The sequence below is a fragment of the Etheostoma cragini genome, chromosome 16 (genome assembly GCF_013103735.1).
Source record: "Etheostoma cragini isolate CJK2018 chromosome 16, CSU_Ecrag_1.0, whole genome shotgun sequence".
Taxonomy (NCBI): domain Eukaryota; kingdom Metazoa; phylum Chordata; class Actinopteri; order Perciformes; family Percidae; genus Etheostoma; species Etheostoma cragini.
In genome coordinates, this window is record NC_048422.1 from 24597403 (window position 1) to 24607112 (window position 9710).

General features: G+C 41.6%; 1 protein-coding gene and 1 long non-coding RNA gene across 2 annotated transcripts; both read left to right on the forward strand.

The window, feature by feature from the left end:
• The first annotated feature begins 1165 nt into the window (after positions 1-1165).
• LOC117958997 lies at positions 1166-2674 on the forward strand. The gene is made up of 3 exons (XR_004659848.1): positions 1166-1444; positions 1860-2127; positions 2192-2674. It is a non-coding gene; the product is annotated as an uncharacterized LOC117958997 (long non-coding RNA).
• A 782-nt stretch (positions 2675-3456) lies between these two features.
• On the forward strand, positions 3457-7677 carry LOC117959771. Its single transcript, XM_034897049.1, has 3 exons — positions 3457-3783; positions 5674-5848; positions 5955-7677. The coding sequence occupies exons 1-3, from the start codon at positions 3510-3512 to the stop codon at positions 7675-7677; spliced, it is 2172 nt and encodes a 723-aa protein (XP_034752940.1). The 5' UTR covers positions 3457-3509.
• Positions 7678-9710: the final 2033 nt, after the last annotated feature.

Here is a 9710-nt window from a genome sequence, read left to right on the forward strand (position 1 = left end):
TTGGCTGCTTAGAAATTAAGTGTTAACGAGCAGTTGGACAGGTGTACCTAATAAAGTGGCCGGTGAGTGTATATCCTCCTCATCCTGGCTCTCCTCCCTCCCAGGCTCCTCTTCTGCTTCTCGGTAAAGTATACCGACGGCAGTGACTAACTTTACCCGGTCCATCTATAATTTTAATACCTATTTTATCGTTTCTTTTCTGCTTTCAATTAAAAGTGAATCCCGAACAATGTAACGAGGATTTTTTCCCGCCGTTGTGTCGTTATTTATACAGTTATTGGCCCGTGATACTTAATAGCACTTTAAATGAAAACGTAACAAAACAACAAAGGCGGTGTGAAGGGGGACCGTCCATGATTTATTATGAAGACACACATCAAAGCTAACTATAAAGTGGCAGCGCCCTCTGTGCTGGGGGTGTTGATCAATAGCAGGAAGAACGCTTGCGGATGAACTTGCGAGTTCATTCTTCCAGGTACAGCCAGCAATTACGGTCCCCCCATGAACACAAGTCCGTTCTTTACTTACTTGGTATTGAGAAACGCCCTCAGTCATGCAATGAGAGCAGCCATTTTGGCCTCAGCTTTCAAAAAAACATGACTTATAATCACAGGCAGCCATAAAAACACATTTAGATTGCAGTTAGAGAGTTAAAGCAGATAAAATATATGGAGAACTAGACAGAAAATATGAACAATGTCAACAGAGAGAAACAGACTGAGTGCTACAGTTCAATGAAGTAGGACCAAAACACAGAGACAGGCAGTCAGAAGAGTTATTAGTGAGGATTTATTGAACAACAAAGCAGGGCATACCAGAAGGGATCCACAAAGGCCAAATGCAATGTCCAAAATCCAAAAAGTCGAAAGAGGGAAAAAGATAATCCAAAAACTGACACTGGGAAGAACTCCTAATAACACATAATGATCACAGGGGAGAGTCCAAACGAAGGAAACATCGACAGGAACAAGCCAACAGCAAACAAACCCACAATGACAGAAAAAACGATCTGACAAGAAATAAAAGGAGCACAAACACTAAATACACTGGTTAATGAGACAACGAGAGGCAGGAGACAGGAGGGCTGGAAACAGGTGGAAAACCTCAGGTAATCACAGGAGTGGGAAAACACAGGAAGTAGAACTAAAGATGAGACAGTGGCTGTGTCTCAAATTGCCCACTTCTGTACTAAATACTAACTATCTGAGTACATAGTGCGTTCACATTGTCGAAGTGCGGTCAAATGCAGTGCACTTAAAATACCCGGATGGTGTACTCAAACCGGTCACAAAGTTAAGTGTGGATCGATGGACACTTTCCACACTCAACGGTCGCCATCTTGGCTACGTAGCGGAAGGGGCGGAGCTAACAAGCGTTGAAAAACTTTTGATAATGGCTGCTGAAGACGCGATGGCGAGACTGACGGAGCAATACAAAGTTGAACGTGAGTCTTTTTGCTATACATATAAGCCACTTGTGTATGTATACTTGGTTAATTTTACAGTCGATAAAAATTTTTGTACCCCGAATTATAACGTTTATTAGTACCGTAATTTGACGAGCTAGCAAGCTAACCTTAGCTAGCTAACAGCGGCAGTTTAATCAGATTGGCAGATAAGTGCTAAGATAACGTTACATGTGTTGTAGTATATTGTTGTTTGTGTTCAACTATCGTCCCATTGTGGACAATTTTAGTGTTAAGTGTGATCTTAACAAGTTGTACATAATCCGATGTGAGCGTTAGCAAAATAGCGATCAGCTGATTGTCTGCCGGGAACTTTAACAGTAACGTAATGTTAAAGCGTATCTGCTGTTACTGCCTCCACCTGATGTAGATCCTGTATAACCCGTCTCTTCAGGGACAAACGATGAATAGAGAGCCATCATTTAGGGGCGACGATGGCCATCAGACCGTAGAAGGATCCCCTGGAGAGTCTGAAGTCCCCCCTCATGTCCCAATCCCCATCAGACTAGCTCCGGCCTGGGGGAAGCCTGCAGAACTAAAAGCACATTTTTAAAATAAAATTATATTAAAAGTATTTAACTTTGTTATCTTTTGTATTACACGTTGCATGACTGTAGCAAACATATAATGAATATAAAGGAAAGGGTATATTTAAATGTCAGGTGTGTTATATTATTATTATATTAATATAATGAATATAAAGGAATGGGGTCTATTTAATGTCAGGTCTGTTCCCTCTGGTTTCACTATTGTATTGTCACTGTATGAAGACCATTTAGAACAAAAATACAACTTATATAAAAGATGTAATGATGGTTTGTCTAATAGGTAAGTTGTAAGGGGTAATGCTTCATAACAACAGTATTATCTATGGGCAACAAGGACGTCCTTATGAAACCGTTGAGCATTAAAATGAACAGTAACGTTATGAATGAATATTAACGTTACTTATTTTTAGAGCAGAAACATAAGTATATACATAAAAGAGTGGACTGCAAAGAATAGGTATAATAAATGAATTAAGAGTGCAGTAACAAGAACTAAAATTACAATACAGTTGTGTGTGCTGTTTTCAGCTAATGGGGTGGGGGGGCGACATGACGGCGGTGTTGCAGTCGTCATCCTGGCGTGACAAGGAGCAAATAAAAATATCACATTTATTTTTGTTAAAATATCAAAAACAAAGCAGGAATTATTTTTCGCGAAACACATTAGCAGACTGGAAGGCTCTCCCGTGGTGAAATTCCCAATTTTACAGAAGATAAGGGATCAAATGTGATGTGTGTGAAACAAAAATGTGATCGTCATTTCCGGTAAGTGCACATGGTAATGCGCGATTTGAGACAACACTCCTCCGTCAAAATTTACGCACTATGCAAGACAGTACGTAGTGCACGAAGTGTACTGTCTGGAAGTGCACTAAGGGAAGTGCGTGATTTGAGACACAGCCAGAGACCCAGACTTCAAAATAAAACAGGAAACATACATAAACATAGACATACAGACACTCAATGGGAACACAAGACAATAACAACACCACACGACCAGGGAGGAAACACAGAGAAATAACAGAAAACAGAAGAAAGAAATAGGATGAAAACCTAAACCATAACACTGAGAGTGACAACAAAGAACAATATCCTGTAAAGAGCATACAAACGCAATAAATAGGCAGTATGTGTCTATTTGTTATAAAGGTGTTCTTTAAAAAGTAGTAAGTATTGTTTGCCAGTTCCTGTTACAAGGTACTGCTTATATTATTTCATCATCTGTACACAAATGTGGGTGGGGCTGCATGGGCGGGGTAATGTGGGCTGGTGTGGCCACAGTGCCAGGGCAGAATGTTTGCCCCAGTCCGCCCCTGGCTCATATTATGAACTGATTTATTCCTTTGTTGGAGAATATTTGATCATAGTTTTTATTTTATTTAAGAAGCTTCTAAAATGAATTATCTGTGAATACAAACTCAACTCTTCCCCCATGATAAGGTCACCAGTCAAGTCTTTCTGTTTTTCAGTGAAAACTTGTGTCAAACACAGAGATAATGTCTGATAAAGAGAAGCTTTTGGAGACACTGAAAGATTTGACAGATGAAGAATTCAAGGAGTTTAAGTGGTATCTGCAGAACCCTGACATCCTGGTAGGACTCCCAGCCATCCCAAAGAACCAGCTGGAAAACACAGACCGGCCGGACACCGTCGATAAGATCACACAGGCCTTCAGCCATCAGTCTGTAGAAGTGGTGAAGAAGGTTTTAAAGAAGATTCCCAGGAATGATCTGGTGGAGAAATTATCAAGCACCGGCCCAGGAACACAAGGTAAGATACAGGAGGACTAACACATCAAACAATTCTGCTGCATATAAGTATGTATGTATATATACAGTATATAAGTTTGAATTGTTGACTGTTTCATGGAATTGAAACATTTCCCAGCAAAAGGAACAGCTATCTGCTAAATAGTTTTAGTTTTAAAACTAAAGGGGCGGCTGTGGCTCAGTGGCAGAGTGGTTGTCCAAAGTGTCCTTGGGCAAGGCACTGAACCCCTAGAAGCCCCCGGTGCTGCGCATCGGAGTGTGAATGTGTGTGAATGTTTATCTGATGAGCAGGTGTGTAGATGTGTGTGAGTGTGTATCTGATGAGCAGGTGTGTAGATGTGTGTGAGTGTGTATCTGATGAGCAGGTGTGTAGATGTGTGTGAGTGTGTATCTGATGAGCAGCCCCGGCCACAGTGTATGAATGTGTGTGAATGGTGAATGTTTCCTGTAGATGTAAAAGCGCTTTGAGCAGTTGTTAAGACTGGAAAAGATATATAAATACAGCACATTTACATTTTAAAAGAGATCAGGACAGTTCTGACCAGAATAAAACCTCAGCTTTAGAGGACGATTCTCTGATCTGTGGTAGGTAGGTCCAACACTATGACAGGCGCTAAAGGGACTGTATATCGTCTTATTTTATGATCAAATAGAGACTTGACAGTGGACAACATTAACATTTATACAACCCAGCAATTGGGTTAGGTACTGGATTCAACATTTTTTTTACACCGACTGAAAAAAGGACTGGGCGGGGCCTAACCCAGAAGTGGACATCATTTAACCCGGAAGTGGGTCGGGTTGTCTTAAAATGGGCGGGGCTTTAACCAGTATGTTATTTAAGCATGCAATTGATATGGTTTTATCAGGAATTGTTACATTTATTGCTGATTAGAAAATAATTTACATGACAGCATCGAGCTTCAGATCAATGGTGTTGTCATGGTAACAAACATACTATACTATACTATATACTATATACACAACAAGTTTTGCAACAGTGAATACAACAATTGCAATTATGAAGTAAAATGTAATGAACAAGAGTTTTCATACTCAAAATAACTTTCTTTTTTTAACTTTTAATTTTTTTTATGATCTATGTGATTTTTGTTTTTGGTTCTTTTTTATTTCCACACCAGGTATGTGTGTGTGAGTAAGAGAGAGACACAGAGAGATAGAGAGTGAGAAAGAGAGAGAGGGGGCAGATGCTGTTTCTCAGATCTTTGACTTTAATGAAGCCAGCTGACTGAAAATATATATCTCCGACGCAGCATGTCTGAAACCCCACGTTTACCAGAAATCTACTGGTTACTATGTGAGTACTAGAAACCGAAGCTGAAGAAACCCTAAACGTTAACGGAACAGACCAGCGGAGAGGGATGGAGAGAGAGAGAGAGAGCACTGTTCTCCGTGTTCTCTGTGTGTGTTTGAGGGGGGGTGGCGAGCTTTGACTATCACAGAACGCAGCGCGGTCAGCTGAGGATTCAATCCGAGTACAGATATTGACTTGTATTACTCGTATAATACTTGTACTCGACAAAAGTGCTTTATCCGTACCGGAAACTCATTTCAGCCAGGCACTCGAATCATCCCTAGTGTTGAGGAGCCGGTCACGGTACTGGAACAGGTACAGGTTTTTTAATAATACTCAGCCCTACCCAGCAAACATTGCTGCATTTGTGTATGAATAAATATCCCAAAGATAATAAGACTTAGAGAATTATTTTTTTTTGTATATAGTTCATGTAGAATAGGCAATCATCTTGATATAGATTGCTAATGACTGCTTTACTAAAGAAAATGAAAACCATGACAAAGATTTGCCTTTTTGAGGACATGGGAAGTAGATGGCCCTATTTTTAAATTAACATGACTTCTTTGAACACAGGCGTGTTTCCGGGGAAGCAACCTGAGGCCTGTTCTCCGCCCAACACATTGTTGGAGGCCCGACCCTCTCTACAGACCCCTACCCCACCCCAGACCACCAGCCCCAGTGCATCCACACTGTCTGCACCATCTCAACCTACCACCCTGCATCTGAACCCTCCGGTGGACAAAGCTCAGTAAGATGGAGATGGAGTGTTACCAGTTTTTTATGAAGTGGACTCATCCTTATTGAAAGACCCTGGTCAGTAGAGTGATGTTGTTTATGTCTTTACTTTTCTACAGGAACACCTCATCCAAGTATGACAACATCACCTGCAAAGTTCTTATCCAATCAGGATCTCCCACTCTCTACCTGCTGAAACCAAAGGAAGAGAAGATTGGAACTCTGAAACGAATGACTCTTGGTGAAAAATATCCAGACAAGATAAACAAAACCATCTTACTTGTTGGTGAAACAGGAGCAGGAAAATCTACTCTGATCAACGCTCTGGTCAACAACGCTATGGGAGTAGAGTGGGAGGACGATGTCTGGTTTAAGATAGTAGAAGAAGAGGAGAAGAAGATAAGTAAAGCAGGGACTCAGACATCAGATGTGATCGTGTACCAGATCTTTGATTTTGAAGATAAACTGTCCTCCTACTCTCTGACCATCATCGATACTCCTGGATATGGAGACACCAGAGGGACCGAACATGATGCCAAAATCAGTGAAAGATTATTAGACTTGTTACAGTCAGACAATGGAGTTCATGAGATTAATGCAGTGGGTCTGGTGATGAAAGCAAGTGTGACTAAACTGTGTGACCGTCAGAAGTACATCTTAGATTCAGTGATGTCTCTGTTTGGAAAAGACCTGGAGAAGAACATCGTCACTCTCATCACACACTCAAATGGTGTAACCCCTGTAAATGCTCTACAAGTTCTCGAGGCAGGGATGATTAAATGTGCCAGAGATGAGAAGAATCAACCTGTTCATTTCCTGTTTGATAACAGCCAAGATGACGACAGAACAGAGAACATAAGAGCCCTTAAACATGCAAATGCAACATCAATAAAAGGAATGAATCAGTTCACAAACTTTCTGGTAAAAACTGCACCTCAGAAGTTGGAGATAACCAAACATGTCCTGAAAGAGCAAATCAGCCTGACAACCTGCATCCAAAACCTGGAAGAGAGAATTAAGTTGATAGATCTAAAGAAAACAGAGATCCAACAAACTCAGGATGGTCTGAAGATGTATGAAGAAGAGATGAAGAACAATGAGAAGTTCACTATAGAAGTTGATGAGGTCTACAAAGTTAAAGAACGTATTGATGGTGGGAAGTGGGGGTTGGGGTTCTATGACAGAGCTGTCTGCTGTACTGTCTGTGAGGAGAACTGTCACTATCCTGGATGCACACTGGCCCGGTATCCAGGACACTGTGAGGTCATGAAAGATGGCCGCTGCACTTCATGTACCAGGAAGTGTCCTGTATCAGATCATGTGAAAGAGAAATGGAAGTATGTGAACAAGACAAGAAAAGTTAAAAAGACGCTAGCAGATTTGAAGAAAGATGTACAGCACAAGGCAGAAAGTGAGGGCAAGTTGAACCTTTTGGAAGTTCTGGAGAAGATCATGGCTGAACTTCCGCAAGAAAACCATCAGAAAGCTAAAAAAACTCTAGAAGATGTGAAAGAAAAGTATGAAAAGATTAAAGCAGAAACTGAGAAGAAAGAGAGCCTTTTGGGAACTCTTCAGAAAGTGATGGAAACCCTGGAAGCAAAGAAAACAGCTTTGTTGGATGAAGCCTACCAGCATGTTGTCAAACTGGAGCAGATCGCCCTGAATGTCCTTTCACTGTCTACTTATGTCCACCTGGACTTCCTGATTGAGGAGATGGAGAAGAGAAAGGACACAGAGAAGGTCAACCATCTAAAACAACTGGAAAGTGGAAAAGATGAAAAAGTTCAGGCAGGGCTGCAGTACATGTGTAGACAACTTCCTCAAATGTTTCAAAAGAAATAAAGATTCCTAGAGGGTTACCGAGGTCCAGACTGATAAAACATGTCCCAGTGTCCTGGAGGTCCACCTGCTCATCACTGGAGCAAGGAGAACATTTAAACCTCAGGAGAAAGATCTGAAGTCCATCTGTGTCTTTGGTCAGTTACTGAACCTCAACCAACATCTAGGAGATCTACTACTGCTTAGTCCTCACCTGTTCTTCACATATGTAAGGGGTTTGTGCAGATATTTATCACTGCAGCATGGACAGTTCATATTAATGAAGACAGGATATGTGTGAGATAACAGATGCTGAACTCAAACAATGTTTATATAGATGAAATGTATGATTATCTAAACATGTTCTCTTATAGTCAGGAGGCCAATATGGCTGCAAAGGAAAAAACAAACATTTGAACTTTGTCTGATGAACGGTTCTGGAGATTTGACAACCCTCTGCAGTCAACCCTCTGCAGAAAGGATTATTATTCTTTAAAAAAATGGTGTAAATAACCAATTTACTATTTGACTGTTTTATGTATGGTAGTTTCCCATCAGAACATGGTTTATAAATCTGGTGTTCAATCTTCTTTTCATAAAATATTTAAGGAAGGAATTTAATGTTTTTTTTGTAAAGGTTTAAAATCTGCTTTGATGTCATTCTTTTATTTTTATATCATTATAGGGCTTTTCTTACCTTTGTAATTGGAGAGGGAGAGAGACAGAGGGTCCAACATATCACTGACATACTGTATATAATATACACTCTCCTAAAGGATTATGAGGACCACCATACTAATACTGTGTTTGACCCCCTTTCTTAATTCTTCATGGCATTGACTCAACAAGGTGCTGAAAGCATTCTTTAGAAGTCTTGGCCCATATTGAGAGGACAGCATCTTGCAGTTGATGGAGGTTTGTGGGATCACATCCAGGGCACGAAGCTCCCGGTCCACCACATCCCAAAGATGCTCTCTTGGGTTGAGATCTGGTGACTGGGGGGGCCATTTTAGTCCAGGTTGAGATCTGGTGACTGGGGGGGCCATTTTAGTCCAGGTTGAGATTTGGTGACTGGGGGGGCCATTTTAGTCCAGGTTGAGATCTGGTGACTGGTGGGGGCACTTTAGTCCAGTGAACTCATCGTCATGTTCAAGGAACCAGTTGTAAATGATGAGAGCTTTGTGACATGGTGCATTATCCTGCTAGAAGGAGCCATTAGAGGACGGGACATGGGGGCCATAAAGGGACGGACATGGTCAGGAACCAGGCTCAGGTAGGCCGGGGCATTTAAACCAGGCCCAATTGGCTCTAAGGGGCCTAAAGTGTTCCATGAAAACATCCCCCACACCATTACACCACCAGCAGCAGCCTGCACAGTGGTGACAAGGCCTGATGGATCCAGGTTCTCATTCTGACTCCACCATCTGAAGGTCTCAACAGAAACCAGACTCATCAGACCAGGAACATTGTTCCAGTCTTCAACTGTCCAGGTTTGGTGAGCTCTTGCAGATTGTAGCCTCTTGTTCCTATTTGTAGTGGAAATGAGGGGTACCCGGGGGGGTCTTCTGCTGTTGTAGCCCCCCAAGGTTGTGCGTGTTGTGGCTTCACAAAAGCTTTGCTGCACCTCGATTGTAACGAGTGGTTATTTCGGTCAAAGTTGCTCTTCTATCAGCTTGAATCAATTGTTCTCAGTCAGTTCTCCTCTGACCTCTAGCATCAACAAGGCATCCCCCCCCCTCCCAGGACTGATGCATGCTGGGTGTTTTTCCCTTTCTACACCATTCTTTGTAAACCCTAGAGATGGTTGTGGGTGTAAATCCCAGTAACTGAGCAGATTGTGAAATACTCAGACCGGCCTGTCTGGCACCAACAACCACGCCACGCTCCAAATGTCTTAAATCCCCTTTCTGTCCCATTCTGACATTCAGTTTGGAGTCCAGGAGATGGTCTGGACCAGGACCACACCCCTAAATGCATTGAAGCAACTGCCATGTGATTGGTTGATTAGATAATTGCATTAATGAGAAATTTAACAGGTGTTCCTAATAATCTTTTAG

Excerpts from the sequence above, each read along its gene's own strand:
- LOC117959771 (XM_034897049.1), top strand. The coding sequence starts at position 3,510 with ATGTCTGATAAAGAGAAGCTTTTGGAGACACTGAAAGATTTGACAGAT. Across the intron at positions 3,784-5,673 it reads CACCGGCCCAGGAACACAAG|GCGTGTTTCCGGGGAAGCAA; the intron begins GTAAGATACAGG and ends CTTTGAACACAG. Across the intron at positions 5,849-5,954 it reads CCTCCGGTGGACAAAGCTCA|GAACACCTCATCCAAGTATG; the intron begins GTAAGATGGAGA and ends ACTTTTCTACAG.